This window comes from Microchirus variegatus (genome assembly GCF_963457635.1).
Source record: "Microchirus variegatus genome assembly, chromosome: 3".
NCBI classification, from domain to species: Eukaryota; Metazoa; Chordata; class Actinopteri; order Pleuronectiformes; family Soleidae; genus Microchirus; species Microchirus variegatus.
This window is the reverse complement of record NC_139804.1, coordinates 10,823,998-10,843,147: the sequence shown is the minus strand read 5'-3', so window position 1 is coordinate 10,843,147 and position 19,150 is coordinate 10,823,998. Positions and strand designations below refer to the sequence as shown.

The 19,150-nt window shown below is 41.1% G+C and overlaps 1 protein-coding gene across 1 annotated transcript in view; it reads left to right on the top strand.

The window, feature by feature from the left end:
• cux2b (cut-like homeobox 2b) overlaps positions 1 to 13,800 on the top strand; it is a gene marked incomplete at both ends in the record, with an annotated part of 121,975 nt that extends 108,175 nt beyond the window's left edge. The window contains 13 exons of the mRNA XM_083886091.1: positions 292 to 396; positions 1,808 to 1,999; positions 2,108 to 2,166; positions 2,269 to 2,317; positions 2,443 to 2,542; positions 3,575 to 4,204; positions 5,232 to 5,333; positions 6,415 to 7,253; positions 9,511 to 9,676; positions 10,206 to 10,511; positions 10,987 to 11,175; positions 11,724 to 12,030; positions 12,987 to 13,800. Of these exons, the coding sequence (XP_083742217.1) occupies positions 292 to 396; positions 1,808 to 1,999; positions 2,108 to 2,166; positions 2,269 to 2,317; positions 2,443 to 2,542; positions 3,575 to 4,204; positions 5,232 to 5,333; positions 6,415 to 7,253; positions 9,511 to 9,676; positions 10,206 to 10,511; positions 10,987 to 11,175; positions 11,724 to 12,030; positions 12,987 to 13,800 (3,858 nt within the window). The remainder of the gene's footprint in view (positions 1 to 291; positions 397 to 1,807; positions 2,000 to 2,107; positions 2,167 to 2,268; positions 2,318 to 2,442; positions 2,543 to 3,574; positions 4,205 to 5,231; positions 5,334 to 6,414; positions 7,254 to 9,510; positions 9,677 to 10,205; positions 10,512 to 10,986; positions 11,176 to 11,723; positions 12,031 to 12,986) is intronic.
• Between the last annotated feature and the right edge of the window lie 5,350 nt (positions 13,801 to 19,150).

The window sequence follows — 19,150 nt, the reverse complement described above, 5'->3', positions numbered from 1 at the left end:
AGATAAATGTCCTAAAAACGAATCATTAATTAGCAGACTGGGTGTGACAGAGCAGGTAAACAGTTTTTGGGAATAAAGTGGGCCGACTAAGCAGCACCCTCAGCAGAATAAACCGGCGGCTGTGCTTGTCTGCGCTGTTTGTTTTTTTTTGCTCAGCTCTAAATTTTCAGAGCACAGGCGCCTCCTTTGATTAATGTACAGTATAAGCTCTCACCTTGATCATCTCATTAGCCAATTGATGTAGCTGGTGTTTGGAAATTGTAGCACTGTGATACCTTTTTTTGTGCACAGAGAGCGGAAATGGCTCAGAGGGAAGTGGAGAGGCTAAAGGAGCAGTTAGCCAGCAGCCAGAGTGCCAGCACAGGGACCTGCCATCCAACAGAGGGCTCAAGCAGGGTAAGGATGATGTGGTGTCCTGTGTGTAATACTTGCCTCCTTCGGTCTGATCACACGACCCTCATTTGGAGGTGGTTTGAGGACATGTGGCTGCATTCCTGTGCATGTACACAACCTGTCCTCAGGATGGATTAGAGAGCACTCAGTGAACATCCTCTGACCCCCCCTGCAGTATAGTTTACCCTATTCAGCACTCATACACTAATTCACAGTATTAACCTTTGATCTTCACAATTTCATGTTGCAGCAGCGTGAGTAGAGTCACCCAAGTGTCTCCTGACTGTTTTTTTGTTTCTCTCTGTTCCTGTCACTCATGCAGACAGGCACATACAGATGAACACACAAAACACAAACACAATGACAGTGGACACTACTGTACAGTCAGATGCTTTCATTTAATTTTGTTATGACATTAGCATGCGTTCGAATTAACAGCAGAGGGAGCCAGATCAGATCTCATGCGGTTACATGGCAGAGATTGGCAGAGGCCATAGATCATTCATCCAGTCCATTACAGGGATAACATATGGATACAAAAAACATTCATTCACACACTCACACCTATGGTCAGTTTAGAATTCCCAATTAACTCAGTGGTTCTCAAACTTTTTCTGTTGGGCCCCCCTTTGGAGGAATAAAAAATCCAGGCCCTATTTTCCTGCTTTTGGTGTTCAAAAAGTGTATTCTTGAAAAACTTGAGTGTCTTCTGATGTGACTGTAGTGTACAGTCTCTAAGTGTGTTTCTACACTGAGAGACAGCACCGAGAGGTCTTTCTTCATCTCCTACCACATTCGCCATGAATCCAAGACTGAGATACTCAATGTTACGATTCACTCAGATACGTCATATCATATTTTCTCCTCTTGGATTTTGGTGGTGAGTCATCATTCATATCAGTTGACAATGACTTGCTAGTTTTGGAAACGTATGTTTTTTTCTTTTTGCCCCAGTAAGACACTTTTCCACTCTCAAACCTACACTCTTTGTCTCGACATTACCATGGCAGTGGATTTGTTTGTTGTACGTCCCTAAAATGGGTTCGGGGTGCTCCAACGCCAAAACATTAGTTCCACCTGCTCCATGTTCCAAAGAACAACCAGTAGCGCCCCCCACAGCTTGAGAATTGGAATCATGGAATTGTAGTCGCCACATCTTAACTTGGGCAGACAAACCTGTGAAGAGAGGTGTCATAGAGTTTTTAATTGGTTTGGAAGGATTGTATCAGATAGGTCATTATCAGATCCATTGACATTAATTAAAATAGTGTTACCTTATCATCTTTGCTAAAGTTAAAATCTCTCACTTCCCATCTGCCTGAATAACATCAGCACTGTGATTCACTGGCTGTCCTCAAACATTCTCTCACCTCCTCACTCCCCTCACTTCTCTCTTCACTTCTCACTGTGTCAGGAGAAGAATGCGAAGGGTGAGGTGTTACCATCACAGTTGGAGGCCGCCTTGCTGGCTAAAGATCGCGAAATCCTCCGGCTCCTTGAGAACATTCAGCGGCTGCAGTTCACACTGCAGGAAGTTCAGGAGACGTCGGCCAATCAGATCCTGGAGCTGGAGCGCCAGTTGGCGTACAAGACAGAAGCTATTGAGGTGAGAGGCTGTGACACATGACAAGTGAGAGAATGTGACGAGCAATCACTCAGCCCTCAGTGGCTCTGACAATTAATGCTGAATGTTTCTTGTTTTTTTCCGTTTCAGAGATTAGAAGCTAAACTGCAATCCCAGATTGATTATGAAGAGATTAAAACTGAACTCAGGTGAATAATTTGGGGCACATAGAATGTGAAATTCATTCATAATGATGTGAATTTAAATTCTAAAGCCTTGAGTCTGTCTGCTTGTTTTGTTTTTGTCCATAGTATCCTAAGGGTGATGAAGCTGGCCTCAGCAAATGGCAGCTCGTCTCAGGTATACATGCCCCTGCAACATTTTGTTTCCTTTTCTTCCAAAACAACAACAATTATAATCATATCTAAAGCTACTGTAATCCATTAATGACGATTAATAGCTTTTGTGTGCGTTTGTGTGCATAGGAGTCTGCCAAGGCTGCAGAGGCTCTTTTACTGGATAAAGAGGCATTTCTTCCATCTCACAAGTACCTGATGGAGAAGGCTCGAATTTTGCACAACAATGGTAAAACAAATATCGCTCATGTTTCATTTTCTGTCTGCATCTCTTCTGGTTTAAATACTTTATGTTTCAAAGTTGTGCAGTTTTAAGAGTTTATGAGTTTTGTCACATAGCTTTCTGACTGTGGTAAAGTCTAGACCAATACACAAATGAAAGATAAAAATGGATTCTTTGATAAAAAAAAAAATTAAAAAAAAGTTATTTCAACACAGCTTGTTTTGAAGTAATTTGCCAGCAAGAACTCTCTTTGCGTAGATGTGACAAACACTAAATCAATTTCAATTTCAATTTCAATTCTGATTCAATTGTGCAATCCACAATATACAATATGCACATTATTGGTAGCCTAAGTCTTTCATTCTGTAATAGAAATAAATAAATAAGTAAATCAATAAATAAATAAGAAAACAACCCAACCCAAATCTCTGTATGTGGAAATCAGGCTTGATGCCTTTACTCAGTTGGTAGTTGCTTCTTTTTTTCTCTTTTCTTTAAAGTTCTTCCTTTAGCTCACCATCCAATTGGGCTCTTAAAAAGAAACATGACCTATTTAATGCAAGGCATAAGGAATTTTAATAGGTTTCCAGAATTAAAAGTTCAGAAACAATTGCTCAGTGCACAATTACCAAGTGGCATTAGGCCTGTTAGCATAGCATAGCATAGCATAGCATAGCATAGCTGATTACCTTTAGCATTGCTAAAGCAGCAGTAAAGCTACAGCCAAGTTGTGAGCTGACACTTTTCAAAAATGCAGAATCACACAAGGGTTTCCCAAAAAGCTCAGATTCTTCGGCTGAATTGCACACTGCATGGAGCAAGTGACCCACATCTGATCATTTCCTCCCATGTGGCTCAAATTCAATACGACCCTTGAAGGGTTAAGCAGGAAAAATCACATGGATTCAGATCAGATTGTCGGATCAGTTTCAGGCCTCAATCATATGAGGAAATAAATGGCATATTCCCCTGTCAACGTAACTTACAATAAGTCACTAAACCTGTGAGTTACTATGAGGGCGTGCTTTCTGTCACCAGATGATGATCAGTCGGATGATGCAGGAAGGGAGAGAGGCAGACCACCTGGCTCCCACTCGTCCTCCTCTCAGGTGGATGGCCGTGGCTCCACCAGCCCTGGCCTCCCCACCCTGGATGGTTCCTCCTCCAGCCATGACCTCCTGCGTCCATTCTCCGTGTCGCCATGCTCCTTGGACCGACACTCAGGGGACCACATCCTTCACAAGCAGCTCCTTTCCCCACACTTTAAAAAGGAGAGCCTCATGGCTTTTCCCACGGCCCTCTACGCAGCCAAAGCTGCCCTCATGTCAGCGACCCAAGCATCTGCGGCAGCAGGCAACAGTGACGCAGGTTTGCCCAGCGACCAGTCAGAAAGTGGTAGCTCAACTGCAGGAGACGATGACCAGCTGGACACGGCCGAGATTGCCTTCCAGGTGAAGGAGCAGCTGCTCAAGCATAACATTGGCCAGCGTGTGTTTGGCCACTATGTGCTGGGCCTCTCTCAGGGCTCGGTCAGTGAGATCCTAGCAAGACCCAAACCCTGGAGGAAGCTGACGGTGAAAGGAAAAGAGCCTTTTATTAAGATGAAGCAGTTCCTCTCTGATGAACAGAACATCCTAGCACTTAGGACCATCCAGGTCCGCCAGAGAGGTGAGTGGAAATGGCAACAGTGACTTATAGTCTTTACCTTATAACCCTTATAATATTACTTATAGTTTGAAACACAATCATGTACATCATCACAGAAGATACCAACAAGGAAGTAACACGAGCAATCAAATAACTTTACACTTTGAATTTAAAACAAGATGCCTTCTTCAACATATTTCATAAACTACTAACTTAGTATCAGGGAACGACGATGACTTTTACATGCCAGAAACAATGTCATTCATCTTTGTTTGTGTCATATATTAATCCTCAAAATTGCTGTTTTTGTCATTTTGGGCTTCCAAGATCTTTAAGGGTAATAAAATGTTCTTATGTATGTATGAAACACGTACTGAAAAAAATGCACGTTGCACTCTTTACCAAACATCCTGTATATATGTCTATATCTGTGAATCCTTAAATAACTACTTGCCGTTTGTAACATAGAAAGTTTTAGATGTAGATGTCATGATGCATTTAATCATTTTCTTTAAGAACATCCAGTATGTGTTATTTTCTTGCAGTACAGCACCCTGCTGTTTTAGGAAATGGAGTCAAAACATGAATATTTGCATTTATTAAATAAAATCTGGGGGTTATATAGATGAACTTCATCATTCAGCCTTGTTTTGTGTTTTCAGTAAGGTTTTAGATAACCTGGTAGACGAGGTGATGACCTAAACTACCCTTACAAGAACCATGTAGTTTTTGAAAGGGTCTTTTGAGAATTGCTCATGGACCTGTGTACGTTTGAATCGTCTAATCTTCTTGGACCTCATCCGTGACTTCTTCACGGCTTCCTCTGCCATGTTACTTTTAAACTTTGTTTTCTCCCTAGATTCACAGCGTTTGAAAGTTGAGCTTCCCGTATACTGCAACCTCAGACAGCACGCGCTCAAAGGCAGCCATTGATCTACCAGTCAAAAGCAAAGCTTTGGAACTGCTCTCTGATCAACCATCCCACTCACCCCCTCCTCCTCTCTCCCCTCCCTCTGTCTCGATCTCTTTCTGTTACCCTCTGTGGCAGGGAGCATCACTCCGCGCATCCGAACTCCTGAAACTGGGTCAGACGACGCCATAAGGAATATCCTGGAGCAGGCCAAGAAGGAGATCCAGTCCCAGAGGGGAGGTGAGGCTGGAGCTGCAAGTCATAAGTCGTAGCTGAAAGACATGCTAAGTGATTTATTTTTAAATTAACAATGGTAATTAATATTTTTATCATACATTTGCTCACCTGCTACAAAAGTTATTATTACTAAAATATAGAATTCGTTAATTCACTCAAACATTTAACAACACCCTCAGAAAAAAGGTTTGCATAGAGGAAAAATCTAAGCCACCATGCACGTTTAGCAACAGGACGGACAGACAATTATCTGATTTCTTGAATGTTTTCATGATATAACTCACTGCCGATGAGAGCTGCAACTAACCATTATTTTCGTAATCGATTAATCTGTCGAATATTTTCTCGATTAATCGGTGGTCCATAAAATGTTAAAAAAAACATTGATCAGTGTTTGTCAAAGCTGGAAATGTCTTGTTTTTCCACAAACCAAAATGATTCAGTTTTAATGATTTCTTTGTTATGTGGAGCAAAGACTAAGAAAATATTCACATCTAAGAAGCTGAAACAATCAGAAATCTTGTTTTAATCATGAAAAAAGCTTCAAACTGATTAATCGATTATCAAAATGTTGGCGATTAATTTAGTAATCGATTTATAATCGATTAATCGTTTCAGCTCTACTGCCGATGTTGACAAACCTAAACACTTTATAATTTTGTACTGACTGACAATTGTCTCACGAAGATTGTTACAAAAATGGAGAAGCACGACCCATTTCTTGCCTGCAAAGACTAAGCTTTTGATGGATGCTCTTTTGATTCTCATTCGCTCAGTATCGAGGGACAACCTCCAAGAAAGTGTTTCTAGTATAATGTTTGTAGTCTTACTGTCCCAATTTTGCAACCGTACATATTTTTGCAAAATGTAATTAAGTGTCTTAGTGAAAATCTTTTCTTTGTACTTTTATAAGGTAAATAAAAGGTTAGAGTAATTCAAGCAATGACAGATTTGAGTTTTTATTGCAATGTTATAGTGTCTGAACTTTTCTGGAAATAGGGCTTAGTAATTAAATGGAAATCAAGGGGAAAAGTGATTTTTGAGTTGTTTATCTATTATTCATTTGTGGCTTTTTCTTGTTCAGGTGATTGCAAGTCATCTCTGAACAGCTCATCAGGCAGAAGCAGTAATGGAGCAGGCAGCAGCTCAGATGAAACCATAAAGAGCATTCTAGAACAGGCCAGGAGGGAGATGGAGGCCCAGCAGCAGGCCCTGATGGAGATGGAGGCCTGTGGGAGAGCTTCCACTGCCAGTTCAGGAGCACAAATGGAACATCTAGGACCTCCGGAGCGCTCCAGGAGCCTGTCTTTACCAATCTCCATCAAACAGGAGGAAGGGGGCTGCGTTACCATGTGTCTGGCTAACACCATCAGCAGCCCGCAAACACCTCTCAGCGTGCTCTCCCCAGCCGCTTTTGTCCAGAACATCATTCGTAAAGTCAAGTCGGAGATCGGAGAAGCGGGCACCTACTTCGATCAGCACTGGTCACATGAGCGGAGCTCGCTGGGGCTCAGTATCGGAGGCAGCTCTCGACCCTTCAACTCAGTCTCTCCCTCCTTGTCTTCCTCCTCCTCTGGACCCTCTGCGTTGCCCCGGCCATGGCCTCGACTGGAGAACGGAGAGTGTCTCCCCAACAGTGAGGAGGCCTCTGCCGCTGAGGAGGAGCTGGTGCTCAGCAGGCCGGTGGAGGTAAAGGTGGAGTCGGACACATCGGTAAGTGGCGAGTCTCCAGGACCCGGCACAGGACGCCTGTCCTACTACCCGGCGTACATCCCTCGTGCCCTCAAGCCCACCGTCCCGCCACTGACTCCAGAGCAGTATGAGATGTACATGTATCGAGAAGTGGACACCATTGAACTGACCCGGCAGGTGAAGGAGAAGCTGGCAAAGAATGGCATCTGTCAGAGGATCTTTGGTGAAAAGGTCAGATGTTGCTATTATCTCTTCATGCATACTGCACATGCATGCACACTTTGACAACATCTGTATTATAGACCTTAAATTAAACTGAGTATTAAAAACACTCACATCACCTACACAGAAAGGTTTCCTCTGCATCTGTCCTGAGATATTGTACATGTTTATAACAGCAAAGATGATTTTTTGGTATGTTGTGCAGTTTGAGAATCAGCTACTTTATATTTCCACATATAATCCCACATGTGATTTAAGATCTTAAGACAACATGAAATATCAGACGACCCACATTTACTTCAGGTAACTATTGTAAAAATACACTCAAACTATTCACATGGAAAGTTGATTGGCTCCTTGAACCATTATTATGTATCCCATCATTTCCCACCTCTTCTGCTGTTAATGTAATAATAACAATAGTAATGATGGACCTAAGCACTCACACAGTGGTGCAACAGTCCTGGAATTTTTTTTTTTTTTTTTCCGAAAGCGTTTTTTTTTTGAGGCTATAAATATGGGTGATAATAGACAAAAATTGGCATGCAAATCATAACTGAAACTGAACATAAAATGTTAGAAATGAAGGTTATAAAATAGCTCAGTAGTGCCCCCAAAAGTGAAACCCAGTAGGACAAGTTTTACCAAATTTCATGAAACTTGGTGGAAACGTCACAGCCCATGATGAACAAAAAAGGCTAATGGCCTCAACTCAACAGGAAGTCGTCTATTTTGAATTTGACATCCATCTTTGTGAGTTGCACGTTTCGTAAAAATGAATGAACTCGTCGCTAATCGTACCAACATAAAAAAAAGTCAATTTGTACTAGACACACCAAAGATGAGAAGATATCAATAGGTCTTTCAGATTCAAAAGGATTAGGCTATGGCCATGATACAGGAAGTGCGTCGTAACATCGCTGTACATTGACTCATCAGCTTGATAGTTCATACATGACATGAGACACAATCATCAGCACTAAGTCAAGAGCATAGCGCCTACTGCTAGCGGCACAGCAGCTGCGAGGGCCCGCACAATGCTGCTTGGAGCATTCATTTTGCACATTTTTAAAGGTACAGTGTGTAATATTTAGCAACATTTAATGTTCATGTTGCTGCTGGATAGCCCTCACCTCACACCTCCCTTCCAGGTGTGTTGGGAAACCAGTGCAACCATCAGTTATCATCAAAACCCAAAAGATGTTTTAGTTTGGACATTGTGGTTTTAGTGAGCAGAGCTCTCAAGTCACACGCATTTCAATGAGTTCACGCTCACGCACCACACATGACATTTCTCACACTGATAAGTGATAAAAGTCACTGCACATAAATTAGTAATCTATGAATCGATGATGCGAAGCCAGATTGCTCTGCGTGGTTCATTCATACAGCTGTCTTAAATTAGCAACCTGTCAGCCAATAAGAAAACAGTATTTATTGTTGCCAGGTTAATATACTGGTTAAAGAATGTACACGCTGCGCTCTGATCCACATCTCCGCCAATTTCCACTGCTTTCGTCTCACGTCCACACGCTTCTGCACACATGGATATACACTCTAAATGCTATAAACACAACAAACGGAGCAGTATTTCTACCGACCGAATAAACAGGAGCATGCTGAGCTTGCAAGGATTCTTTCTATGATGTAGTTAAGTGAAATACGATGTGGTGTCAACAGAGGATGTTTTATTCTGAAAATGTAAACTGGCTGTTTCATTTTCCTACTTCCTCTCCCGTTCATGCTGGTTTGGCACGATGTGTAGGCAGATGACTAGCATGTTCTCCCTGTGTGTGCGTGGGATTCTCCGGTTTCCTCCCACAGGCCAAAAACATAATTAGTTCAAGTGGTGCAGTTCATTTTTTAAAGTATCCAACTTTGTCTTTGTTCAAAAAAAGATAAAAGAAAAAATAGACATTGTATTTTTTGTTGATTTATCACCATGCTTAAATTCTCAGTGAATAATATCCCCATCAATCATTTATGATGTTGCTGTTAAAATGATCAGCGTATGGATTTTCTTTTTATCTGCAAGTTTATTAAGACGTGTGTAATGAGAGCCAACATAAACATTTGTGGTGTACTGCTTCCCTCTAGTGGTTGTTTTCAGAAAGTGTATCAAGTCATTGTTGGATCAAGTCATGTACAATCAGTTATAATAATAATAATAATAGTTAAGTTTAATGTATACAATTATTCTCATGAATACTGATAATTTGCCTTGTTTACTCACAATATATCAACCCGTTGTTGTGGTGCGGCACAGGTTCTGGGTCTTTCTCAGGGCAGTGTGAGTGACATGCTGTCACGGCCTAAACCCTGGAGCAAGCTGACCCAGAAGGGCAGGGAGCCCTTCATCCGTATGCAGCTGTGGTTACTGGACCAGCTCGGCCAGAGCCTTAGCCAACCCCCAAACCAGGGCCATGCTCAGGGTAAGCCTGCAATGTGTAACATGCTCTCATCTTCATGCTGAGAGAAGATGCATACAACATATTAAACAGCAATTCCGAAAAAGAAAGGAGAATGCTGCACTGGGTCACAAAATCTTGTAAAGTTTAAAAATCCTTTATTAGTTCATGATCAGGATACGAGAAAGATAGTCGAGTCAAAAATGTGTTGGTTTTTAAGATTTAAGACAGTTAAAAATGGTAATTTCATAGCTACAAGGCATGATTCTTTTTTTTATGTTATTATTTTGCCTCAGAAACAGACATAATGTTAAAACTATTTGTGTGCATAGTCCTGCAGCTGAAAGTCAAAAGCAAGTGTTTGTCAAGCAGTGCTATCAGACCTAACTGAGGGAGCATTGGGCAGTGTCGGGCCGACGGGGTTAACAAAAGTTTATGAAGCCAATTTTGAATAACAAAAATACTACATTTGAAGAAGTGAAATTGTACACATCCACACTGTAATGGATGTATCTAGGGCTTACTGTTTTTCTGTGCTGTTTCCCTCCTCCAGATAAAAGCCCAGTGACGGCCCACTCCTCACCCTCCCCACCCTCTAGTCCAGCAGAGAGCCACCCTCGTCCATTGGTTGAGCCTGTCTGCCTCTCCCTGGAGAGCAGCAAAGAGAACCAGCAGCCTGAGAGCCTCAGCCTGGGCCTTACCCCCCACGCAGATGGAGGGAAATCTACTCCCAGCCTCATAGCTCTGCATCAGCCCACAAACCCTCTGGGTATCCAGGAGCTGGTGGCCATGTCTTCTGAACTGGACACATTTGCCATCACAAAAAAGGTCAAGGAGGTGCTAACAGACAACAACCTAGGTTTGTATGACATTGCACTTTACAGTTTTTATGCTCATTTTAGATTTGCATATTAAAAACGTAATTGAAAATTTAGGAAAAAAGGAAAAATTTAAATATTGCATACAGGTGAGATTCAGTGAATAAAGGGTGATGTTCAGAAATCATGTGACTGGAACTGGATCACACCAGCTTCCTTATTTCACTGCACTGGAAAAAGTATATATATATATGTATATATATATACATATATATATTTATATATATATGTATATGTATATGTATATGTATATATATATATATATATATATATATATATATATATATATATATATACACATACACATATAATTCCATTCCTATTTTTAGCTTCAAAGCATTTGTGGGAAACAGCATTTTTGAAAATTAGACGGAAAACTAGCAACTGTGGGACTAAGCTGCTCACAGATGCAACCATAGTAAGTCTGTCACTGACTGTGTTTTTGTGTCATCACAGGCCAACGTCTGTTCGGGGAAACAGTCCTGGGTCTGACGCAAGGTTCGGTGTCAGACCTGCTTTCCAGGCCCAAACCCTGGCACAAACTCAGCCTGAAAGGCAGGGAACCGTTTGTCCGCATGCAGCTGTGGCTCAATGATCCTCACAATGTTGACAAGCTGAGGGCCATGAAGAAGATGGAGAAGAAAGGTGGGCACAAATAATAATTTTCTCCTTGAAAAAGTAATATTTTTCCGACACTTTTTGCTTATATCAAGGGCATTATAGTTTATTTTATTCATTTTTGGCCCACCAAAACCTTAACATGTATAGTATTAATTTCACAAACAGGCTAAACAGAACATAAGATTGCTGCAAAACTTAACTGTAAATTTATACGTTTGATTTATTTAAAAAATCTAGAAAACGTTGCCTTGAACAGAGTTAGTAAACGTATATCAGTCTTAAACTTTGTTGACTCATGATTGGACTGATGTAATTGTGTGATGGTGTTACAAATACCACATGTTAATTAAATTGTAATTATAAATATTATATGGTTGTTGGAAGCAGAATTACTCCTTTTATATACTGTTATTTCTGTGACTGCTTGTGGCCCACCTGCAGTACCTTTGCAGCCCACCAGGGGGATTGCACTGCAGTAATATACGTAACTGCCCACCTCTAATAAAAATACTAGTAATGTCTTGAGTTCAGCTTTGAGTGTGTGTTGTTGTTTTGTAATCTCTTTATACTAGATATCACTGTCTTCCCTCCAGCCTATCTGAAAAGGCGGTATGGGCTGCTGAGCACCGGCTCAGACAGCGACTCACCCAGCACCCGCTCCGAGTGCGTGAGTCCGTCCTTGGTCTCGTTGGACCTGTGCCCATTCAGCCAGGTGAAGAAGCCCCGGGTGGTGCTGGGAACAGAGGAGAAGGAAGCGCTGAGGAGGGCCTACCTGCTGGAGCCGTACCCGTCTCAGAACACCATTGAGATGCTGGCCTCTCGACTCAACCTCAAAACCAACACCGTCATTAACTGGTTCCACAACTACAGGCCAGTCAAGTGAACTTTATGACCTTTAATATAAGGGCCAATTCCAATTCCTATCTTAACCCTCTTAACTGGCTCTCAAAACCAAGTGTTGAGGGTTATTTTGTCACTTAGAAATGGGACACCCCTTAAATGCAGATACGTCTTCAGACTGTGGGGGGCAGAATAACGCGAAAGCTGCGTCCAGTCTGTCAACTCCAAAACAGAAGAAGAAGAACACATTTACGTCAGGATTATTTATTTATTATTTTATTTCAGTCAAGTTATTAGGTTGTCAGTTAGTTATAAGATGATACTCATACAAATACCACAACCACGGACATATTCAGCTGACAGTTACCACACACCACGACTTATTTAAGGGTAAACGATAGCAAACGATCGCGTGTGCGCACCGGCCGGCTATTGACAAAAGATCGTAAAATAAAAATAAATGCTACACAACAATGACGTCAGTAATCCATAATATGGGCCTAAACTAAGATAATACAATGGTTTTCATCATTTTTATATCTCTATTAACAAATAAAATACTTCATTTGTATCGCACTCGCTTCGCTGTTTTCGATGCCATCTTTCTTATGTGAAAACATGCATTGCATTCTGGGTAGCCCTTCCAAGGGTGGTATCGGAAAATCTCAATATTGAGGGCGATACAGCCCTTAAACTTGCCCCTCAACTTAATATTTCTGAGAATCAGGACAGCACTTGCACTAGAGGGAGCGCACATTTTTGAGATTGAGGTAAAGATTGAGGGTTAAGCAAGGAATTGGAATTCACCCTAAGTTTCTTTTGCTCTTTTCATTGTAAATTCAATGACAGTTACTACCCTTAACTAGCCTTAAAATGACTTAACTCTGTAACAAGTAGAAATAAAAAGAAACCTTGTAGTCTGACCTTGACATAAAGGTCATCATCTCATTTGTCTGCCTGTATGTTGCCCTCTAATGAGCAGTGTTTGTTTGCAGGTCCAGGATGCGACGGGAGGTGCTGATGGAGGGTCTGCAAGACAATGACACAGACCCTGAACACCACAGTTACTCCCCCCCAATGACGCGGAGCCCCCACTCTGACGGAGAGGAGAGGAGGCTGCAGAAGACCTCAGGACACATCCACTCCAGCCTTCCTCTCAGCGCCAGCACTGCTCTGCCTCATGTCAAACAGGAGGCAATGGACAGGGAAGAAGAGGCAGAGCAAGGAAAGGAAAGCTCAGTGAAAGAGTCAAGGGTTCAGTGTTTTTCTATGGCTGTTCAGTTCCCGCAGCTTAAAAGCGAGCAAGAGGACTCCATCGCCGGCTGTCGTGAGCCCCACTTGGCCGGCCAGGGACTCAGGCACGAAGATGGTATGAGCAGCCAAGCTCAAGGGTTCTACCCTGGCTCAGTCTCCATGGACGGACCACAAAGAGCCAATCAGTCCAGGCACGAGGTGGAAGATGCCGGAAAATCCCCTGTCGACCCAGTCAGCTTCAAGGCCTCGTCAGAGCCATGCCGCAGTAGCCTGGAAGTCTCCCTGAACTCCCCCTCTGCTGCATCCTCACCTGGCCTCATGATGTCAGTCTCCCCTGTCCCTTCCTCCTCTGCTCCCATATCGCCCTCACTGCCCAACCCGCCCTCAACGAGCACCAACCACAGCCTGGACCCCAACCAGAGCCCTCCCTTCCAAAGTCCCAAAATCAATAGAAGCAGCCAGAGACGCAATGAGAAAATGGCCAACCTCAATAACATCATCCATAGGCTAGAGAGGGCAGCCAATCGAGAAGAAACACTGGAATGGGAGTTTTAAGCCCCGTCTTTCCTTGTATTTAGTCCTGATGACCCTCGCGGCACACTGGAGAGTCTAGAATCTTCCTGAAGACTTTGAAAGGAGCCTGGCTCCTGGAGGTCTGTCCTCAGACTCATCACTTGATAGGAAACAGGAACATGTAGCTAAACATGCGGCTAAACTCCCTGCAAGAACTAAAAAGTTGGGAGGGGGAAAAAAAGAATTTATAAATGTGTATTTGTTTTTGATAATGCATACTCCTTTGAAATATATGTGACAGCATTAGCTGTTGTTTTACCTTTTGGACTTGACATGAAGACTTTTGCAGCGATGGTGTCATAAAATGTACACTGAAGTTCTGTAGATTGCCACTGGGTGAGATTAAAAAAAGACCCCTGTCTTAAGCCATTAAAAGCACTATAACTATTTGAAAAGAGACATTGACCAAATTTGCTACTTTTTGAATAGCAATTTTTCAGATTTTGTCTGTAAGACTGGACAGTTTAAGTCGAGTAACATGAAATCCTATTACTGACTAAGGGATAGTCCTTTATGACTCTAAATATTCAACATCCTGTATGTATTGGTTTCTCGGTGATATGTTTTGAAATATTTGTAACTCACACGTATAAAATGTGGTTGTACATGTTGTAGAATTGTCTGCAATAGCCTTCTCTAAACCTGATGTAGCATGGTACTCACCTGACCCTGTTATCCTCTGTAGTTAGTCACCTGTGATTATACTTGAGCGAAAACAAGAAAAAAAAAAAAGTTGAAAACCCTGCAAAAAATAAGAAAAAAGTAAACGTTCAAATCTGAGTAGAGTACTTTTAGTGTTTTATTTTATTTTCCTTGTTTTGAATAATCCTCGAGGTTTACACTTTAAGGCCCTTATGCTTCTGGTGGCACAGTTTACACGGTTTCTTTCAGACTTACCTCTCTGACCCTCTTAAGGCATTGGTTCTCAGACTGTAACAGGCCAAGACACAGAACACCTGTTTTACCTCAGATTATGTTGACACACATCAAGCTGTGACCATGTGTTTCATTCTTACATGCAGACATGACCCATGCATATTTAAATCAGTGGAGGGGAAAGTACTCTGCTACGATCACGAGATAAAAAACAAACAAAAAAAACATGAGTTCCAATAAGTTACACCAGTCTGTTTTTTTTTGAATATGCTGCTGTTTGAAGAGAAGGGGAGCTAATGATTCCTGCGTGTTATGCTCCTACTCAACCTGACTGAGTGCACTTTCGTAGAGTGCGTCTTTTACTGTAGCTACAATAACATGCACTTGACCAAACAATTCAACCTCTAAGTACAGTTAAAACTGTAGTGCGTAACTTTTAAACACAAACAAAGGTCCGCTATGCTATAACCATTGTCGGATCACTTCACACAGCTCTACAGGGTCTGGTCTGTCTTAGCCCTTTCACACTGGTACAGGTTTAACCAACAAAGATTAACACTGTAAAATCAGTTGTTATTGAACCTTTGGAAACCAAAGACTACCTGGGTTTTCCCTTGCGAACCATCATGTTATCAGTTATCAGAACATGAGTGGTATTTTGAAGAGGTGATTGAGGTTTCCCTAGAATTCCAGGAGAAACTAGAGTAGCACCACTGCTCACTGTCATCTTTAACCATGAACAGTTTCAGAAGCAAGGAAAGGCAAGAAGTGAATTCTAGAAAGCATGGTCGCAGTTTGACAGTATTATTGCCTTTTGTGCCCTGCTCTGCTGTATACACACAAATGCTCCCTCAGACAGGTCTGATAGTTTTGCTTGACAGAGTCTGTGTTCAGATTAAGGACGCAACATACAAATTCCGTTACATAGTCTGTTCATGAAAACCAAACAGAGGCAGATTAATATGAACAGCACCAATCAAAAAAAAAGAGGGAAAAAAAATCACCAGAAGTTACGCACTGCAGCTTTAAGATGGGCAGGCTGGAGGGTGATACTTCAGTCCTGAGATGTGACCTCATCTGGGGCTCAAGCGCAGCATGTGAGAGCATGATACACACAGTATGACCTCTCATCAACATGAAAACATTCAGTCTGTAAGTACACTATATCCAAGGACACAAAAAGGTTACAGGTATCCCCTCATATTTATCTTTAACCACTTGTGTATTGTGTCTGTAGAAGTTTCTTTGTCATGCTTGCAAAAATGTTCTTTCTGTATTTTGCCTCTATTTTATACTCGGAACAGTTAACTAGATATTCAATACCTCGTGTATGAACTACTTACAGCACTTAGATTTTGATAATTGTGAGGAAACATTTCAAATATCAACGTTATCCTAACTTAGTGTCCACACGTTTTTTGCCTTTACTGTATCGTTGAAGTTGGTAGTAAAAACACTTGCACATGTCTACATAGTTCAAAGGACTTGGATTGTATTATGTAGAGATATATATTACACATTTACAAAAAAGGAATAATATCTTACATTCTTGGAACAAAATGTGCTGATTTTATTGAAATAGAGTGTACAGATTTAATAAATCAAACCCATTTAAGCCAGTTCTTGTCTGGCAAGCTTGCCCACGTTTTAGACCTTCTCTCAGGGTAGTCTTGCTTTTTAAAGCTTTACTGAAACAGTTGCTGTCATCAGTGATTCCGACTATGATATAAAAACATGTGGCATAGAGAAAGGCTTCATTATGTATTAGACGGGCCTGTGGGAGCTGTAAGTAAAGGAGAATTGGAACTTTGAAAAAAAGCAGTGGTGTGTTGCGGTTTTGTAATTCATTACACACGATGTGTCAAAGTGCAGCGCAGATTGATGGGTTGCATTTTTGACATCAGTAGACTTTGCTCTCGAAGATACAACTCGTGTTTGGAGCCATCAACGTTTTTTTTCTTCTGATTTTTCGTACCACCTTTTTTGTGCAAAATATACTATATGATTAGAAGTTTATGAGGCATTTCTTTCACTGAAATGTCGTTGTCTTTCATGGTAAGATATGTTGAAAAAAAAGAAAAAAAGATTGAAAATGTATTTACCCAAACCATTATCTCTACATGTAAAAGCTCACCTCATTGTTTTTGCATGCAAATCCATTCTGGTCACAGGACAAGAGAAGGGATAGACTGTTTTTGTGTTGTTGTTCTTGCACAGGGATTGAATCAGCACTTAGTCTTTTTTTTGTCTTATTTTATTACATTAGTGAAGTCCATGCATGATGCAGCTGATTAATGTGGCTCTCACAAAGCCATGATGAATCCATTCAGAACCTCCCAAATGACCCGGTTAACTTGCAGCAGATTTAAATTCAAAATTTATTTTGTGCCATATCATTATGCCTCATGCAGGAATGCCTTGTGGTAACATGTGATTTAGGAGTGGTGTAGTGTTGTGTAGGGCTTCATCTCACCCACTTCAGAAAAAAAGCAAAGCTTTTTTTTGTAACCTTAGCCCTACATGTTAGATGGGTTTTATTTTATAACTGACGTTTGTCACTAAATAGAAAGGTAAATGGTCAACACAATTGTAATGACTGCATTCAGAATTGAGAAAGAAACAATTTACAACTTGAGATTTTGTCACACTAAGAAAATGTTTTCTTGGGACGCCATCGGTGAGTTAATAAAGAGAAGTGTCCTGCAGGCTTTGATAACTGTTTAACATGCCTCACATGTCAGACTATGAAATGTTAAAGAATGGACAAAATTATGCCAAACGTCTTGGAATTGAATTTGCGTATGTAAGCCATCATTCAATACATAATTGTTTAAGATCCTGCTGTGTTATGTTTTTATTTCTTTATGCTGAGGAATGAGCACACACACACACACACACCAGGGTTATAAGCACACATCATATGAACCCAAAAGGATTATGCATGAAATTAATTTACAAACAAAAAATAAGCAATTCCGTTTCAGTTAGTTATCTGGTTTTTTTTAAACTCTAGTTTTTATTTTTATTTCAGTTAACAAATATGTTTTTTTCAATTTTAGTTTTTGTTATTTCGTTCGTTTTCGTTAACGATAGTAACCTGCATCCACACACACATTCTTGTACTTGCGGCATACTGAGGACCAGCATCTCCACTTTATAAATCAACACAATATCTACTTCATGAATGACATCTATAAAGAACGAATGGGTGCAGTACCATAACATGTCAGCAGGTGGAACCGGGTTTTTGTACCAAATTGAGGATCTCTGTTAAAAACAGTATAGCATGTTTACAATCTAACGAAACGATTTCAATGAAAACAAAGTGAAGACCGGCCAAAATGTCCTCACTCTGTAAGAATTACCTCACTTTGTTGGTTAAAAACCCTCACAAGAACAAGAACACACACACACACACACACACACACACACACACACACACACACACACACACACACACACACACACACACACACACACACACACACACACACACACACACACACACACACACACACACACACACACACACACACACACACAGTGTTGATTACATCATGAATGTATGAGATCTTTAAAGAACGACTGGGTGCAGTACCATAACATGTCTGCAGGTGGAGCCCCAGAGCAAAACGTGTGTGAAACACCTGGGCTGGAGAACGGGTTTTTGTATCAAAATGAGGACCTCTGTTAAAAACACAGTAGTACAGCATGTTTACAACCTAAGGAAGTGAATTGAATGAAAACAAAGTGAGGCCCGGCCAAAATGTCCTCACTTCGTAAAAATGACCTCACTTTGTTGGTTAAAAACCCTCACTATGCCACACACACACACACACACACACACCAAGAGTGTCTGATTTCTATGACTGTTAATAGAGAACTTCTGCTGGCCGACAAGTTTTTATTTTTGTTGCAAGGTAAAAGGTCAATCTTCACAGGAGTGATCCTAGCTGGAGAAAGACCCAGAGCAAAGTGAGCCCTCCACATTTATACCTGAGCAACTCCCCTTTTGCATTCCTCCAATATACAAAGAGTCTGCCATTGAAAGCAGTATTTTTGCATCTCTTTGTCTACTGGAGGTATCTGGGAGCCAACTCTCTGCGGATGTTGTAGGAAGGTGTCAGTTCAGGCTAGACACAATACACTATATACAAAGGACCTGGTATTCTGTGTTCGGCAGTTATAGGGTGATGGGCAGTTTTAGCTCCGAGTCAGAGAAATTGAATTTAAAAAACACAAACACTAAAGCAGATAACGCCACCGAAATACATGTCAAAACGTAAATCAAAAAGAGCAGGGTCGTCGCACAGTCTGTGTTTTTAACATCCATAGGTGTATGCCATGGATGTATAATATGAACTGGATAGAGCACCACCCCTTTTGTTTTTGGTGATTTCCCTTTTATAATTGTATAATTATTATTAGGAACAACATGTTAAAAGTATTTTAAAAG